General features: G+C 39.1%; 1 protein-coding gene across 1 annotated transcript in view; it reads left to right on the top strand.

Annotated features, from left to right (window-relative positions):
• The window catches only part of LOC119417417 (laminin subunit alpha-5), a gene marked incomplete at its 3' end in the record, with an annotated part of 231,477 nt that overhangs the window by 9,137 nt on the left and 202,227 nt on the right, over positions 1-20,113 (top strand). The window contains 1 exon segment of the mRNA XM_037684619.1: positions 499-651. Within this exon segment, the coding sequence (XP_037540547.1) occupies positions 499-651 (153 nt within the window).

Here is a 20,113-nt window from a genome sequence, read left to right on the forward strand (position 1 = left end):
AGATGTAAGGTCCAATAGGACAAGCAGCACAGAATCACCTGCGTCTGTGGATATGAAAATGTCATTAAAAACCTTCAGTAGAGCAGTTTCAGTGCTATGGAGAGATTTGAAGCCAGATTGGAATAACTCTAGGATAGCGTGATCCCCCAAAAACTGTTTCAACTGAGACTGGTTGAGAGGTTATGGGCGGGACAAACAAAGGTTTACATACCTACGATGTACGGACATTTGAAGACTATATCATAATACTTCCACTTTATTATTTTGTTGAATAATTATTATATTTTTCATAATAAAAACATGGAATAATCAGCTTGTTGTAAGGATACGTTTACACCTCTGACATGATAGGTGATGTGTTCCTTCAATTTATTTCATATTCAACTAGAGAATGTTTTCTTGACTTATGGATTTTCTATTGGACACAGCATTTATTGAAGTTTCTCTATTGAGCTGTTTTTTCTTGACAGGTTTTCATATTTGTGTTTGACTTCTTAGGGTCAGTACTGTGACATTTGCAGTAAGGAGGACATGGACCGCGCCCATCCCATCACCAACGCCATCGATGGCACTGAGCGATGGTGGCAGAGCCCCCCTCTATCCCGCAGTACTGAGTACAATGAGTTGAATGTTACCTTGGACCTGGGTCAGGTAAGCATAATTTCTGAAATGCATGAATGTTCTCTGCCTGTTAGTCTGTTTGGTGTTTGTGTGCAGTTGTTCTTTTCCTCTCTGTGAGCTAAATCTTTCATAGTTGGTATTTTTAACCTCTTAATGTATATTTTATCTTCTTGTTCATTTTTACACCCACGAATTTAAAACAGTTTAGTTTTAACCTGCATATGAGCACATCTAAGTAAAATCGCTGTGTTTCACATCTGAATGGGCTTTAGATGGTTTTTCTTTTGTAGGTGATAATGTTAGAATGGAGTGCAGGAGTGGTGACACAGAGGTTAGAGAATGTGGGCCTGTGATCAGTAGGCCGCTGGTTCAACTCCCCCGACAGACAACTTCAAAATGTGGGTGGGAAAGGTGAAATATCCACACCTCCTTAGATAGAGAACTTTACTAATTGGCTTTTATGTATGTGAATGTTCCTGTAAAGTGCCCTGAGACAACTTTGTTGTGATTTGGCGCTATATAAATAAACTGAATTGAATTGAACCTGCCTCCACCCTCATTTGCTAGATCTGTACCAAGAATAATCAGTGCTTTATCACATTCACACATCAATGGGACACACATCAGAGGCAATGAGAGGTTCAGTGTCTTGCCCAGAGACACTTCAGCATGACTGCTGGTGGAATTGAACCCCCAATTCTCGCATTGGAGGACGACTGCTCTAACCACTCAGCCACAGCTGCTCAATTCTGCCAAATGCATAGAAACAAAGCTGATGGTCATTATTTAGGAGCAAATGTGTGTCAAGACATGGTGGTGGTCTTGCAGTTCTTCACTAATCAAGATGGACACATGAACTGACACTGCAGTAGAGCCATATTTACTATCAGAAATTGATTAAAGCAGCCTGTTATTACTGCATCATTAAAAACCAGACCACCTAGCAGGAAAAATACCCTCCCATCAATTCATAGAGTCAAATCTTACAGCGCTGAGAAATTAATACCAAAAGGAATGTTTGTTTCTATCATTTGAACTTAAACTTGGTGGTAGATGGTCCACACTTATTTAACGTTTGTTTAACCTCACCAAGGACCTCATGTACAAAGACTTGCAAGGATTTCCTACTGAAACATGGCATGCACATTGAAAACAGTTGTAGTGAACTCGGCCTCTGACCAAAACCTGCCTCTGAAGACCTTCATGGGACAGGAACTGTTATTTCATTGATTTGAATCCAGAAATACAAATGAGCTCATCCAGAGACTGTCTAATTGTATCCTGAAGTAATCAATTGAAAGAACACTCTTCTTTTATATTATCATTACTATTTTACAATATCTTGATAATCAAAAGTGTGTTTAGTTCATATCATTTCTAATGTTGAAAGTAAACCACTCATTTTAAATCAACTGTGAAACAGTATTAATGATTTTTTTTAATCCTCATTTAAACTAGAAAACAAATTAAATGTCTATTTACAAAGTAATTATGCATTTTGATTTTCTGTCTAAAGGAGAATTAAATAGATAGAGAACTTTACTAATTGGCTTTTATGTATGTGAATGTTCCTGTAAAGTGCCCTGAGACAACTTTGTTGTGATTTGGCGCTATATAAATAAACTGAATTGAATTGAACCTGCCTCCACCCTCATTTGCTAGTCGTGATGTTGGTCAAAAGTCAGAGACAGTCAGAAAGAAGTTATTAGAACGAAGTGTCCTGTTTTTAAACCTAGCAGACGGTAAAAAAAGAAGCAACTGGCACTTGCTTCCTCTCACTTCTTCAAAACATTTCTCTGTCTGCACTAAACGTTCCTAAACATTCCTGCTGTCTTTTTGACTTTTAATAACCCTCTGACATCACTGAAACACACCCCCTGTTGGTTGTTTCAACCAATCAGGAAGTCCTGAGTGACCGGAAGTGAGAACTCTTTAAAAGTCCACACTTCCTGGAACTACTCAGTCTACTGAGTCTTTTTCATTCTACTCCGTTCTTCTGAAGTCTTGGATCTGAGTTGAACTCAGTCCTTGATGGAGTCTTCTCAAGCCTTGTAGAGTCTTCCACTCCTGAGTGGGATCTCTGACGGACTCACAGATGCTTGCTGTGAATCCACCCAGGTGTAATGCCTCCAACTTCGAAGGGAGCTGAGCCTGTTTGTTGAACGGAGTAAATCGACACGACTTCTGACGATGACCAGCCGCTCTTAATGGAGACGCTGGAAGGTAGCGTTGAAATGGACCCGACACCGGAGCTGATTTATCTCCTGCGAAGGTAACGAGTCGTGACGTGCTAAGTGTACCAGAGGTTTGAGCTGGTGATTGAAAGAAGCGTGCCCTCCTGGTCAACAACATACTCTTCACCCATCCTTCCTTTCAACTCTTCTATTTTGCCAGTAATCTAGATGCCTTCAGAAATGTCTTGTCTTATTAGTAAAGCATGCCAAGTTTTATTAATCAGAACCAGATCAGCTAATCACGTGTACATGTTTTGATGTTAAATTTTGATTCTGTAAATAAATGACCACATTTATTCATTTATTCTGATGGGTCAAAGTTAAATTAACGTCTCCTGTCACTGATTAAACAATCCTCACAGTTACCTCGTCACATGGCATTAATTTAACTCGAAAAAGAAAGAACCCCTTATATTTAAATAATTAGTAGTGAAGGTACAGCAAAGCTGACCTTGACACACTACAGTTGTACACACAAATAAATCCAGATGTATGAAACTGTGTGTACGCATGAATCCAAGCACACTTCCTGTGTATATCCCAAACATCATGGAATTGAGCGCACATGAGGGAATACTGGACTCCTTCCTTGACCATCTCCATCTAAATGTGTAAATTAGATGCAATTTTTTTCATTTTCGTTTACCCTTTATTTATCCAGGTAGTCTCACTGAGCCACGAGAACTCATTTTCAAGAGAGACCTGTTTAAGGAGCAGATGGTGGGGGTTAAGGGCCTTGCTCAGGGGCTCGGAGTGGGGCGAATGAGGGTGGAGGGAGGTGTAGGTGTACCACCTTTTCCACCCACATTTTGATGTTGACGGTACCGGGAGTTGAACCTGCGACTTTCCGATCACAGGCCCATCTTCTAAACTCTGCGCCAACATTCCCCCAGATATGGTTTGCATGCAGGATTTTCACCTCTGCATTTAAAAAATGTATTTCTAGATGTAGCAAGAGATGGGATAGAGGTAGGGCAGCTGACTTGAGACCAGAATGTTGCAGTTCGACTCCCAGCGATTCCCGCATGTTGTGGTCTCTGAGCAAGACACCTAATCCCTAATTGCTCCTTGGGCGCTTGCATAGCAGCCCACTGCTCCACCTGGGTGTATCTCAGGTGTGATGGGTTAAATGTAGAGAACTAATTTTGCCATTATATGGGAACATACAATGATGGCAATCTCAGTCTTCCTTTCCCCTTCCAAAAATGAAGAATTTTATTGAAAGTGAATCAGAAATGCTCTTACATAACTAGTGGGGTGTAAAAATGTTTGCCCCACATGTAAAAAGGTGTGTATGTTTTGCTGTTGAATGAAGTAAACTGGGGTGGAGGGGAGACAGGGTCAGATTAACACTTTGCTGTACCCTGGGCAACAATCTTCAAGGGCCCCATCATCATGATCCCAGAATCACCATAATCTAGCAAATTACAGAATAAATTACCATAATATACAGTAAATATACTTCAAATTCTAACTATCAAGTGTATTTTTATGTCTAAAAATCCAAATGCTCATAAAACTATAATTGCTACTATGTCCTATTGTTGACACACATCATCAAGACTGAGATAAATTGAGCACACTTTGAACACCATATGACACCATATTTTTTTGGGCTTTGGGCCGCAGCGAGAAAATCTGGCTCAGACACTGATTGGTTGAGTTCGACAGATGAGGAATAAATGCACAACTGCTGTCAAAGCAGCAAAACACAACTAGTTCTTATCTCAGACCTCCAAAAATCTAAATGACCCTAACAGATTCTGGAAAACCATCAAATCTCTCTCAGGCAGCCCCCAATCATCTGACCTCCCATCACAACTTCTCATTAACTCTGTTCCTGTGTCAAATAAGCACGAGATCCTGAACTGTTTTGAAAATTTTTTTGTCACTTCTAGTTCTTTATTTGACACAGTTACTAATGGAAAATCAACCACTTCCCCTAAAAGTCAAACTTCTACAAATCAAATCCCTCCTACAAGTCAATCTTCAGTAAACTACACCTTTTGTCTTTCCCCGTTCTCAGTCAGTGAGGTTAATAATCTATTAAAAGGTCTAGACTCTAAAAAATCTGCAGGTCCAGATGAACTTCCATCTTATTTCTTAAGGCTGGCCGCTCATGTCATCACAAGACCGGTAGGGATGGGGCCGATCTGGTCCGGTCTGGTATTGGCCTCCGATACCACCATAATTTGCGTATCTTTTTTTTTCCGATCCAACCTGCAGAGATTTCTGATCCACCATGCATGTCTGTGTCTGCTGAAACTTCTCATGTGATTCCCTGCCAGCTGCTCTGCACGTTGGCTTCAAACTTTGGAATGGATTTCTTGAACGGAGGCGTGTCTCATGAACTTGGAGTAATAAGACCCGCCTCACATTCAGGAAATCCATTTCATAGTTTGCAGCCAGCTAAAACGTGCAGTAGCACTGTGGCTAACAGCTAACCAACTTTTCATCTAAACATGTCCGCTGTGTGGAAGTATTTTCCACTAGAAACACCACAAAACAAGACAGCATCGTGCAATGTCTGCAGATCCATAGCGCCACATTAAACCGCGGTAAAGTTAGTTTTACGATGGACATTCGAGCTCCGTGGCTTCAGCGAGATGCTGCTCTTGTTCAACTTGAAGAAAGCAGTCTGATTTCGGTCAGCCTCGCCCAATCTGTCACGTTCAGTCCCTGTCTTGGAGGAGGGGCAGACCCAGCGCGGCTGACCGAAATCAGACTGCTTGCTTCGTGCTGAGCAAGAGTAGCGCCCTGCTGAAGCCACAGAGCTTGAATGTTCACAGAGAAGTTGCTGAACTTCATCATAATTAGTGACAAACCGCTATCAGTTGTAGAAAATGAAGGATTTCGCAGCTTCATACTTGCAGTCAAGATATAGTTTACCCTCCAGGAGATATTTATCAGTACAACAGTAAACAATCAAAAAAACATATGAATTGAAAATTACAAGAAAATTATATATAAAAAAAAAAAACAACTACATTATAAAGTGATGTAAAATACTAAAAACAGGAAAATGTCTGTGTTTATGCCATGAACTTAGCAGGTGTTTAAAGACATTTCATTTTTTTATTTTATTAATTCATTTATTCATTAATTTAAGAGAAACAAAATAAATGAAACAAATTCATCAGAAAGAAAACATTGAATGAAAAGAATGCAGAAAGAAGGAAAAAAAATCTTATCTGCCCCTTATTTAAAAATATAAATAAAATAACTTTAAACAATCACTTAAGTTAATCACTTTAATATCCACTTTAAAGCTAGGAATAAAATAAACATGTTTGTGTTAGCAGGATTTAATTCTAACTTTGAAACTTATCCAACATTAATTCAACTTACCTCAGGTTGAGTTTTTGGACATGCATGCATATATTTGTACAAATTGTACCTGAGAGGAGATTATTACAGCCTCATATAAAATCAGTATTGATGAGGATATCGGAACTGGATCTGTATCTGCCATATCCAGATTTAGATATTGGGATCGGATCGGAAGTAAAAATAAAATAAAAATAAAAATAAAAAATTGGATCGGGGCATCCCTAAGTACCGGTGTCCCACATCTTTAACCTGTCCATAAGCCAACACTCCATTCCAGTCTCTTGGATAAACAGCCTTTGTTCTTCCTTTGCTGAAGGGAGGTGACCCCCCCTCACTGAACAACTATCAACCAATCTCAAAACTCTGCATTTTAGCCAAGGTTCTAGAAAAACTGATAAACTCTCAAATCCAAAAAAATTTTCTGATTTGATTCGGGCAACTTCTGCTTTAGCCACTTTTGCTTTGGCTTAATGTAATTCTGTTTTTTCTAATATGATTCCATTATTTTCAAATGTTGTTCATTTACATCTTAGGGCCACCGTACCTAACCCTGACCCTTATCCTAAACCTAACCATTACCTAAGTACATGCCTGACCCCAACCCTAATCCATCCGCAATTCACACCTTATTCCTAAACCTAACCCCTAACCCCCCAATGAGACTTCTTCTTATGGGGACCTGGCTTTGGTCCCTATAAAGAGCAGTTGGTTCCCACAATGCATGATTTTTTTTTAAATTGGTCCCTACAAGGTAACCTGAAACAAACACACACACACGTGTGTTTATATTAAAACTTTTGTTGGTATCTACAGCTGATTAACTCAATGAAATTGACAGAAATTAAGAATTAAGACAGAACTTGGTATATTAGAAGCTGAGCTTTGTTCCCAACACACACGTGTAGAGAAATGCAATGCACTACTTTCAATTCAATTCAGTTTATTTATCTAGTGCCAAGTCACAACATACCGCTAAGTCAGCTCTGGGCACTGAACAGAAACATTCATATACATAAAAAGTTTAACATTATTTATTGAAGATTATTATGATTGAACTAATTGTTTGAAAAAGGGGCAGATATAATAAGATTTTTCTTCTTTCTGCTGCCTTTCATTTTAAATCTCTTGTATTTTTTATATAGTTATAGAATTGTTTTGTATTTTTAAAATGAATAAACTTTATACCATACCATACCATTATTTATTTGAGGAGCAGACCGCAGTGAATTTAACTACATCTTAGCTTAACACTGATGGAGTCAGCACGGTTTAGCACCGTTCGCAAAAAAATCTCAAAAACCTAATCACTGGTTGGGGCCAAAAACATTATTGTCTTCAGCAGTTAACAATAATGAACCCTGCTGCTGTGCTCAGAGAGCTGTGTGATGAAGAAAGCAAGCTGCAGGAGTGTCTGGAGTTAGCAGGTATCAGTCCTGTTATGAAAGGGCTGGTGTGTTTGTCAGAGACCGTGGTGCAGGGAGTGGGCTGAAGACCCCCACCTTCGGAATACAAAAGAAAGGAGAAAGATTGGAATCCCAGTTAACCAGCCTCAACCTGCAGATGGAAGGCCTTCTTCATGTTTAAGTGTCACTCTTCAGTTTACATAACGAGACGAACTTCATTCACCTGGCAGGTGGGGGAGTGGTGGCACAGAGGTTAGAGAGGGTGGGCCTATGATTGTGGGGGATGTCGCCGGTCAACCCCGGTTCAACTCCCCGGACCGACAACATCAAAATGTGGGTAGAAAAGGTGAAACACCCACATCTGCCTCCACCCCCGTTTGCCCCGCTCTGGACCCATGAGCAAGGCTCTTGATCCCCCAGCTGCACCTTAGATGGCAGCCCATGTGCTCACATGTGCAATGTGAAAAATGCAGAGAATTAATTTCCTCATTGGGGATTAATAGAGTACAATAAAATAAAAATAAAAAGGAGAGAGAAGTAAAGCAGCACCACTCGGTGTCAGAGCAAAAGCTGAAGATATTAGACTAAGTAAGGCTGAGGAACAGCTTCTACCCAGAGACTGTTAGACTCATGAATCTCTAACCATGAAAAAAATCACTGTAATGCCACTTGGTTGTTATGTGCTGCTGACTATCCATCATGCTGATCTCATGCTGCTGATTATTTCATTTTGCTGTGCCTGCACAGACTCATGTTCGTGTTTCTGTTGTTTTTGGTACGTTGTTTTTATACTATTAGTGCTTAGTGTAGTTTTACTCTTGTGTATTCTTACTTTAGTGAATGTAATATATTCTTAGTTCATGCGTCGGATCTTACTGATGTTTTCTTTAGTTTGTATTTTTGTTGGATAGAATTGGGACCCTGTGTACACAGTTTCGTTCCACTTCATGTACCACATGTGATGAGAATGACAATAAAAATCATTGTATCCTTGTAATCATCAAAGATTTGGGGGAGGGGTAGCTGTTATGTAGAGGTGGTGGTTGGGATGGATGCTACCAACAACCCATAAGACTGACATGTTTTTTGGGTGAAACCAGAGCTTTTCTGCTGCGGTTCAGCCATCGAGTGATGCAACAACAGCCTGTCTGAAACCGTAGGTTTCTGAATCAGGCCTCAGAGTGGAAATTTCAGTGGTAACCCCCACACAGGTATGAAATACTCTGTTAAGGCATAAAATTGCACATTCGCACTACAGGCAGGTGCAGTCAAAAGCTTTTCTGCACTAACAGTAGTTACAATAAATGACAGACATCGGAGTGCTGTTTGTGCTACTCACTCTTTTTGAGCACGTAGGAGCAAATCACCAACATGCTCAGTTTGAAGGGATGTTTGTGTAGTCACCAGTTTAGACGTAACTGTGATCATGCTGACACTGCATACACGCTGCGTGAAGCTGAGCTCAGCATTAGGTTTGCAAGATAAACATGAACAATTTTTTACATCCTCCTTTTTTGTGTACATATTCACCAAACACACCTCACACTCACCTCTTACAACCCTCACTCAGCACATATGAGAGTTTGGGTCAAAATACTATTTTATAGCAAACAATTCAATTCAGTTTATTGAACTGAATTGTTTAGTATAAAATAGTATTTTATAGCTCATTTATCTCGGACTTGCTCTATCGTGGTTTTTCACAATAAGAGTGTTCTTGACCAGAGCCCTGTAAAGAGAGAGTTGCGACACTCTTTGAACTCGCCGATACGCGTCACGTGGTTCATGCAGCTCCCAATAGTTCCAAACAGTTCATCCTGTCAGTCAGTTTGAGCAGCTGCTGGTGCAACATAACACATAAATCGACTTTTCTTACTTTACCTGTGTCTTTCAGTAATTACTGAGCAGTAACAAAATGATTACTTAACTGATTACTGATTATTTCACAAACTATGCATTTGATCAAAGCATTTTTAGAAGCAGCTGATACATTTATCATTAAATTTTAGAAGGGAACGAGTCTGCAAACACAAATTTGTTAGAATTTTTTTTTATATGCAATACAATGATCAATATAGCCATGTCAGTGTTTTATAATGTTCAAAAAAGATCAGAGTAACACCTGTTGTAAAGTATGTATGTATGTATGTATGTATGTATGTATGTATGTATGTATGTATGTATGTTTTATTTGTTCATTTCATTTCATCCAAACAACAAATATAATACAATTTAAAGAAAAGAAAAAATATACAATCACAGAAATAAAATGAAAGGCAGCAGAAGAAGAAAGAGTTCTTATAATATCTGCCCCTTGTCCCCAAAATATATTCCAAACAAAATTACTATACAAAAGCAAGATGAATTAATAAAAAAATAAAAAGATAAAAAATAATAAAAAAACTTAGCTAAAATATAAGATCAACTGTAAACAATTTTTATGAACTCACATTATACTTAATATTTTTTTTAAACAAATTTTTATCATCTTCTTGAATATGTACATAGTTTTGTCATTTTTAATATCAACCTCCAGATCATTCCACAATCTAACACCCTGAGATCTAGTGGATCACATCTTCAGACTGGTGCGACACCACGGCTTCACAAACATCTCCATCCCCTTAAGATAATAATTACTTTCTCTTTTAACAAATTTCCCTTGAATGTTAGTAGGTAGTATGTTTTTGTTGGCCCCATACATAAACAGTAAGATATTGTAATCAACCAAGTCATAAAATTTTAATATCTTTAGCTGATGAAACAATATATTTGACGGATGGTTATAATCTTTTCTGGTAATAATTCTTATGGCTCTTTTCTGTAAAATAAAAATAGGATTTGTAATTGTTTTACATGCTTTACCCCAGACTTCAATACAGTAAATTAAATGTGGAACAATAATGGCATTATACAATAGAGACATTGCTTTATCATTGAATAACTCTCTAACTTTGTACATTACTGCAATCGGTTTAGCTATTTTAGTTCTTAAGTTTTTTACGTGAGTCAGAGTCAGAGTCAGAGTCAGAGTTTCTTTATTGTCATTCGCACCTCATGTGGTACATGTGGTGGAGCGAAATTATGTACACAGGGTCCCAGTTACATCCAACAATAAAATGTATAAGAAAAACAGTAATAACATCTAAGATATGAACTAAGAAAAACATCAACTAAATATACACTAAGCACTCATAACATAAAACATTGAACATCAGCACAAACATGAACATGAGTCTGTGAGCAGATGTGCACGCATGAACACATCAACATTGAAACAGATCAGCAGCAACATGAAACAGATCAGCAGCAACATGAAACAGATCAGCAGCAACATGAAACAGATCAGCAGCAACATGATATGGTTTTTCACAGTGATTATTCTAGTTATAGATTCATGAGTCTAACAGCCTCAGGGTAGAAGCTGTTCCTCAGTCTAGTGGTTCTACACTTAATGCTCCTTAACCTCCTTCCTGAGGGGAGTGGGGCAAAAAGTGTGTGTGCTGGGTGGGTGGGGTCCTTCATGATGCAGGTGGCCCTCTTCCTGCATCTGGAGGTGTAGATGTCTGTGATGGTGGGGAGACTGATTCCAACAGATTTCTGTGCAGCCTTCACCACTCTCTGCAAAGCTTTTCTTTCTGCAGCTGTGCAGCCTCCATGCCACACGTTGATGCTGGAGCACAGGATGCTCTCCACTGCACACCTGTAGAAGGAGGTGAGGACTGAGCTTCCAGACCAGCTCGCCTCAGCCGTCTGAGGAAGTAGAGTCTCTGATGAGCTTTCGTGAGATCTCCATGTTAGTTTTTCATCAATGATGACACCCAGAAATTTCACCTCATTGACTCTATTAATTTCAATTCCATCGACTCTAAATGGAGTATCAAGCACTTTCTTGTTATTACTAAAAATCATATAATTTGTTTTATCAACATTTAAAGATAATTTGTTTAGTTGAAACCAATTTTGTATTTTAACAAATTCTGTTTGTGCCATCTTCAGCATTTGCACAACATTTTCACCCACACAAAGAAAAGTAGTATCATCTGCAAACAAAATACATTTAAAAAATCCAGTCACATTTACCAGGTCATTCACATATAAAATAAATAGCTTAGGTCCAAGTATAGAGCCTTGAGGCACTCCACATGTAATATTACAGAATTCAGATTTTACATCATTTATTTGAACAAATTGTTTCCTTTTTTCTAGATAACTAGATACCCACTGCAATGCATGCCCTCTAATACCATATTTATTTAGTTTTTTGAGAAGAATATTGTGATCAATAGTATCAAATGCTTTCTTTAGATCAACATAAATACTAATACAATATTTTTTTTGATCCACAGCAGTCGTTATCTGTTCCATTAAATCCATGAGTGCCATTGACATAGAATTTTTAGGTCTAAACCCATATTGACTATTACTTAATATATTTTGCTTATTGATAAATTCATCATATAAAGTATCCTGATGCATGCTCAATAATCCAGGTAGAAAAATCCAAAAAAGTTCAATCTGGTCCTCTGGACATTCAAAAAACCCAAAACAAAACAACAAAAAAATGTAGAAACGTTTCGTCTCTCATCCGAGAGACTTCCTCAGTCTGAGGTGCTGTATTCAGCTCAGTCTCTTAAATAGCACCTTCTCAGAGTGGATCAACCAGTTTGCTGCTGACAACCAGAACCAGCTGATCACATGCTCAAGAAGGACCATCAGCCTAACAATGGATCATTAGCACCTGATGGCTGTTTACTGTTCACAGAGGGCTGAGTGATACTAGCAATCACAGCATTGTAAGAGGGGGACAGTTGAACCCGGAGGCTCCACCCCTGTTTAATGATGGACGGTTTCTTTTCACAAAGATGGCCTCCTTCACTCCTCTCTCAAACCATCGTTCCTCTCTGTCCAGGATGTGAACATCTTCATCCCTGAAAGAGTGACCTCTGACCTGGAGATGAGTGTAGACTAGGGCTGCAACTAACGATTATTTCAATAATCGATTCATCGGCCGATTATTTTTTTTGATTTATCGATGAATCGGCAAAAAAAAAACAATGTTTTAATTTCCACCCCTTTATTCCAAAATTGAACATTTGACTGACATAGCAATTCACACAAAAAACAGGTTGCTATTTGACTATTCTGTTAGTAAAATATTGAATAATAAAAAATAAAAGTTAGTCACATAGCTTAAAAAATAAATGTACACAAAAATATATACAAATGTATCTTTATACCTGAACAGTATGTAGCTACTTTGTAAAATGTGTCATTGAGGGAAGAGTGTAACCTGGATTAAAAGTGTGGATTATTGTAACCTGGATTAAAAGTGTGGATTATTGTAACCTGGATTAAAAGTGTGGATCATTGTAACCTGGATTAAAAGTGTGGATTATTGTAACCTGGATTAAAAGTGTGGATTATTGTAACCTGGATTAAAAGTGTGGATTATTGTAACCTGGATTAAAATTATGGATTACTGTAACTTGGATTAAAAGTGTGGATTATTGTAACCTGGATTAAAAGTGTGGATTATTGTAACCTGGATTAAAAGTGTGGATTATTGTAACCTGGATTAAAAGTGTGGATCATTGTAACCTGGATTAAAAGTGTGGATCATTGTAACCTGGATTAAAAGTGTGGATTATTGTAACTTGGATTAAAAGTGTGGATTATTGTAACCTGGATTAAAAGTGTGGATTATTGTAACCTGGATTAAAAGTGTGGATTATTGTAACCTGGATTAAAAGTGTGGATCATTGTAACCTGGATTAAAAGTGTGGATTATTGTAACCTGGATTAAAAGTGTGGATTATTGTAGTGAAGCCTTCGTCTTCAACCATGGACAGAGGCCTCGTGTCAGTGACGATCATGTTCAGGATGTTTCAGTGAAGACAGCTGCTGCTGTGGTGTCCATGATGTCTGTCCATCATGAAGGATGTTGTTGTTTGTTGTTGTTTTCTGGAATGAGACAGTAAATATGTTTTATATCATAATTTACAGCAACTCAAGAAATGCCTTGTTTCACTTACAGTGTTAGGTTCAGGCAAAAGTAGCTAAAAGAGCAATTAAACACACACACACACACACACACACACACACACACACACACACACACATATATAAAATACTTAATTACACACATTTGAGTAGATGTAATAAATTACTTTAATTCCTGTTTAAATGCAATTCATCCTGCCATACTGTACCTGCAGTGTCTTCAGACTTTGCCAGCAAATTAAAAGTTGAAGCTTAATCATTAAATTATTATCTTTGTGTTAGATTTATTTATAAATCACATTTAAACACTGCTTGTTCCAATTAAATAAAATAAAAAGTAACACACGTTCTCCATCACTGTCATTAATCAGATAACAAACAAACAAACAAACAAACAGCTTCATCTACCAGAGAGACAGACGTTACGTTTTCTCTCTTGAAACAGAACAAAGTGTTAAATTGTAGAGACTCACCTGCAACACATAAAAGAGTTGTATCAGCTGCAGCTCCTTCCTCCTCCTCGTGACTCCCACATGTTTATGTTTCATCTCTGTGGTTCTCTCGTGTCGTGTCGTCACTTTTCAAAGCTGCATGTTTCTCATTTTTTATCTTTGTGAAGTTCTCCCACTCTTTGGAGGACTTGGGTCGAACAGTTTTCTCTGTGTCAGTCATTTGTAAAATTTACTTAATTTCCTTTGAAAACAGCCTCTGCTCTGTTTCCTCCTCGCTCTGTTCAACTCGCACTGCAGAGGTTTTTTTTTTTCAAACTTTATTCAGTCAGGCAGCATTGACAATGAACTGCAGGTGAACAAAACGAAACGGCTCCGCAGCGCCGTGAGAGACTCATAATCACGCGACACAACGAATCAATAATGAAATTCGTTGCCAACGCTTTTAATCTTCAATTTTTATCGATTTTATCGATTCGTTGTTGCAGCCCTATTGTAGACCACAGAGTCCTGGCCTGATGATGTTGATCTTCTGTGCTGGTCCATCCTTTTGGCCAGTGGCTGTTTAGTTTCCCTGATGTAAGACTGATCACCCTCCTGTCACTGAACAACATACACAACATTACTCTGTTTGTGCCGGGGGACTGGATCTTTGGGATGAACCAGTCTTTAATGTATTTTGGGGTTTAAAAGCCACTGGGACGTTATGTTTGGAAAATTAACGTCTCAGTTTCTCTGATACTCCCTCAACATATGGAATGACCACTGGTCTGGGTCTGGGTTCCTCCTTTTCACCTGATGGCTGACTGGAGTCCTGTTTGGGTTTCTTCTCTGCTTTCAGGAAGGCCCAGTTAGGATATCCACATTGCTCTAGAGCCTGTCTTGTGTGGGATTTCTCCTTCTGCCTGGCTCCTGAGCTAGTGGGGATGCTGTCTGCTCTGTGGTACAGAGTCCTGATGACTCCTAACTTGTGCTCCAAAGGGTGATGGGAGTCAAACTGCAAATACTGGTCTGTGTGGGTGGGTTTGCGGTACACCTCGGTTTGCAAAAGTCCTCTATCAGAGACTGAGACCTCACAGTCCAAGAAAGCCAACCTGCCATTTTTTACATCTTCTCGTGTGAACTTGATGTATTTATCCACAGAGTTGATGTGGTCAGTAAAATGTTGGACTTCCTGAGATTTGATTTTAACCCAGGTGTTGTCAACATACCTGAACCAATGACTTGGTGGTGTCCCTGAAAAGGACGTCAAGGCTCTCTTTTCTACCTCCTCCATGTACAGCTGGTTCTGGTTGTCAGCAGCAAACTGGTTGATCCACTCTGAGAAGGTGCTATTTAAGAGACTGAGCTGAAAACAGCACCTCAGACTGAGGAAGTCTCTCGGATGAGAGACGAAACGTTTCTATATGGATTTTATTTGGTGCTTCCAGTAATTCATGCAACATCTCTCCCAGTCTAGGTTTTCCACTCCCCCACTCCAACCAGGTGGTAACAAATCTAGGAGTGGAGCTTGACTGTAACTTAAAGCTAGATAAACAGATCAGTTCTGTTGTGAAAACCAGCTTCTTTCAGCTCCGTCTGCTTTCCAAAGTAAAATCACTCCTTAGCCGTAGTGATCTGGAGAAGGCCATCCATGCCTTTGTGAGCTCTAGGCTTGATTACTGTAACGCCTTATATGTGGGTATTAATCAATCTTCTATCTCCCGTTTACAGCTTGTACAAAACTCTGCTGCTCGCTTGTTGACTAACACACGTAAATATGAACACATCACTCCTGTCCTTTCTTCTTTACACTGGTTCCCAGTTCAGTTTAGGATACAGTTCAAGCTGCTACTGTTTGTTTTTAAAGCTTTGAATGGCCTTGCACCACCTTATATTTCAGAACTTTTGAAAGTCCACCAGCCCAGCAGAGCTTTACTGTCTGCTGGTCAATATCTGCTGGTGGTGCCTTGCTCAAGGTGCAAACAATGGGGGGACCGGTCCTTTTCTGTTGCAGGCCCAACAGCCTGGAATACTCTTCCCTATGAGCTGCGTGCCATCTCTGATCTGGTTCTGTTCAAAGTCAAACTGAAAACATACTTATTTAAAAGGGCTTTTAATGTTTAACTTTTAGTAGTTTAGTATTTATTTATTTATTTTATTTTTTTATTTTATCTCTTTTACCTTCTTTTATTCTCGCTGTGTTTTTTAATTTGCACTGATGTATTGTGTCCTGTTTGTAATCTTGTTTTGTCTTGTGAAGCACCTTGGTCAATGCAAGGCGTTGTTGGAAGGTGCTATAGAAATAAAGTTTATTATTATTATTATTATATTTTTTGCTTTGTTTTGTTTTTTGTTTTTTTGAATGTCCAGAGGACCAGATTGAACTTTTTTGGATTCAGAAATAGTATAACAATACCATCAGTGACATTGAGTATATAAAAGTATTAATGTATGATAGTTGTTTATTCTATAAGCAAATTCAAATAAATGTAGCAATAGCATTGATACACACCCACCCACCCACAGTGTGTGTGGGTGTGCGGATGGGTAGGTAGGTAGGTAGATAAAATCATCAGCAAATTTGAACATATGCCCAGCATTTTCACTGAAACTTATCTTTCTAGCCAATATTTGTGATCAGAAATAAATACACTGCCTGGCCCCAAAAAAGTCGCCACCAAAAAAAGGTCACATAATATTTTGTTGGACCTCTTTTATCTTTGATCACAGCATGCATTCTCTGTGTCATTGGTTCAATAAGCTTCTACAACGTCACAAGATCTATTTCATCCAGTGCTGCATTAATGTTTCACCAAGATCTTTCACTGATGATGAGACACTGGTCATGATGGTGCATCACTTCTCCTGCCTCTCTTCTGACCCTGATGCTCCATCACTCTGGAACAGGGTCAATCTGGACTCATCAGACCACATGACCTTCTTCCATTGCTCCACAGTCCAATCTTTATGCTCCCTAGCAAATTGAAGCCTTTGTTTCCAGTTAGCCTCACTGATTAGTGGTTTTCTTAAGGCTACACAGCTGTTCAGTCCCAGTCCCTTGAGTTCCTTCACATTGTGTGTGGAAATGTTCTTACTTTCACTATGATCCACAGCCCTGAGTGCTGCTGGTGTTCTTCTTCCATTTGATTTCACCAAAAGTTTAAATGATCACTGATCACGATCATTCAGGATTTATTTCCGGCCACATTTCTTCCTGGAAGACGATGGGTCCCCACTGTCCTTCCAGTTTTTAATAATGTGTTGGACAGTTCTTCACCCAGTTTTAGTTTCTACAATCTCCTGAGATGTTTCCTCTGCTTGATGCCAATGATTTGACCCTTCTCAAACAGACGGACATCTTTTCCACGACCACGCCACGTGTCTTTCATCATGTTGTTGAAGAAATGAGAAGCAACTCATTGCACCAGTTGGAGTTAAAGAACTTGTTGCAGCTGAAACATAATCACCCATGCAGTAATGATCCAACAGGAGGCTCGGACCTGTTTCATTAGTTAAATCCAGGTGGAGACTTTTTTTTTTTGGCCCGGCAGTGTGTTTGTTCCATGTTGAAGTTTTCAACATAGCAGCTGATTAAAATCCCCTTTTCAAAACATGCTCTTTTAAACCTGCTCTATCTCTGACCTGCAAAAAACCTACAAAACTAACAAATAAGTACAATCTTGAGTCCACGTTGTGATTAACCTAAAATAAAATTAAAAAAACAACTTGGTGATTAAAAAAACTTGACAAAGTTCAGAAGTTTCCTCTTCTATCGGGTAAAGTCAGCTGACATTTTACAGTGTCATGGACTGGCAGTCAGAACAGATGATAAAGTTCAGATGGAAAAATGAAAATAAAGATTCTTTTCATGTCTAAACTTAAACAGGAAATAATCAGAAAAGCAGAGAAGGATTAGAAAGGGAGGACAGGAGCCAGAGGAAGGGAGGCGACCTTGACTTTCTTCATGTTCCTGATCCAGTCCCTCTTCAAGAGCTCCATCCATCCCTGACTGTGACAGACAGCTGGGTCACATCCCACAATTAGTGCAGAATATGAGAGGAGGAAAAGAATAAGAGATAAATAAGTGAGAGGAAGGGGAGTACCGGTTGTCCTCAGAGACTTTTACAAAAGAGGAGGGTGAGGGTGATTACAGATAATGCTACTGAAAACTAATGAATGAGCCTTAAATACAGTCAGACCAACAGGAAGACGGTACCAGTCAGTGGCAGCTGGTTGAGTTTTCTCCCGGGGGGGGGGGGCTATAACTACAAAATACACACACACAAACACATTTTCATCTTCGGTGCATGTCCACTGTGAGCAACATAATCTAACAAAAAAATAAATAATTCCAGAAATCATAATGTATGATTTTTTAATAATTTATTTGTGTGTTACTGCTGCAAATAAGTATTTGAACACGTGTGAAAATCACTGTTAATATTTGGTACAGTATCTTTGTTTGCAGTTACAGAGGTCAAAGGTTTCCTGTAGTTCTTCACCAGGTGTGCACACTGTGCAGCAGAGATTCTGGTCCATTCCTCCACACACATCTTCTCTAGATCACCAGGTTTCTGGGCTGTCACTGAGAAACACGGAGTTTGAGCTCCCTCCAAAGATTTTCTACAGGGTTTAGGTCTGGAGACTGGCTAGTCCACTCCAGAACCTTGATCTGCTTCTTACGGAGCCACTCCTTGGTTCTCCTGGCTGTGTGCTTCAGGTCATTGTCATGTTGGAAGACCCAGCCTCGACCCATCTTCAATGCTCTCACTGGGCAGGAGGTTGTTCCACAAAATCTCTCAATCCATGGCCTCGGTCATCCTCTACTTAATACAGTGCAGTCATCCTGTCCCATGTGAAGAAAAACACCCCCAAAGCATGATGCTTCCACCGCCATGCTTCACAGTAGGGATGGTGTTTTTGGGATGGTACTCATCATTTTTCGTCCTTCAAACACGGCGAGTGGAATTAAGACCAAAAAGTTCTATTTTGGTCTCATGTGACCACAGAACTTTCTCCCATGACTCCTCTGGATCATCCAAATGGTCATGGTCAAACTTAAGACGGGCCTGGACGTGTGCTGATTTAAGCAGGGGAACCTTCCGTGCCATGCATGATTTAAACTATGACATCATATGCCCCTTTTCCACTGTCACAGAGCGGATCAGATCAGTTCGGGTCGGTTCAGATCGGCTCGGGTCTGTTGTGTTTCCATTTACACTTCTGGACCGGCTCTGTAGGCGGGGACTAGAATCCAACTGGTCTTACCACCTGGTGGCGGTAGTGCTCCCTTAAGCTACTTACTAGCCACGACTAAACGTATTAGAAGAAGAACACCCTGAAGGTTTTGTCACACGATGTTGTGGAAGAGATGTCATGCTCTAATGGAGTACCTCATGAGCTGTAACTTTTAAACCTGATTCATAATCCTACCTTACTGCCTTCCCTGCTGCTTTGAACCCATGTGTTTTTAATTTTAGTATAGATTTTTACAATAAAGATGTATTAAAAATATCTTCACTTTTATTATTTACAGATATGCACAAGGTTCATGTTAAAATTACAAAACATCACACTGTGCTGTAATCTTTGAAACTGCTTTTACAATAAGATACAGACTTGAAAACAATTAGATTAAATTTTGTCCTTAAATTTTAAAGGTTCGTCTTTCATTAAATTAAAAAAAATAAATTTATTACTTATTAATCTAAAAAGTTAAGTCTGGTCCTCTGGACATTCAAAAACAAAACAAACAAACAAACAAAAAACATGTATTGTTTATTTATTATAAACTGTATTGTTTGTTTTGTGAATGTCCAGAGGACCAGACTTAACTTTTTAGATTATTCTACCTGGATTATTGAGCAGCATCAGGATATTAATTAATAAATAGTCAGTTGGTTTGTGAACACCATGGGGTCCTAGAAGAGTTGAAGAGGAGGCTGTTGATGTCTGTGCCTCCCTGGTGAAGATGCTGCTCCCACAACCCTGAAGCAGAAGAGGATGGATGGATGGATGGATGGATGGATGGATGGATGGATGGATGGATGGATGGCTGGATGGATGGATGGATGGATGGATGGATGGATGG

Source organism: Nematolebias whitei, chromosome 11 (assembly GCF_014905685.2).
Source record: "Nematolebias whitei isolate Nwh7 chromosome 11, NemWhi1, whole genome shotgun sequence".
NCBI classification, from domain to species: Eukaryota; Metazoa; Chordata; class Actinopteri; order Cyprinodontiformes; family Rivulidae; genus Nematolebias; species Nematolebias whitei.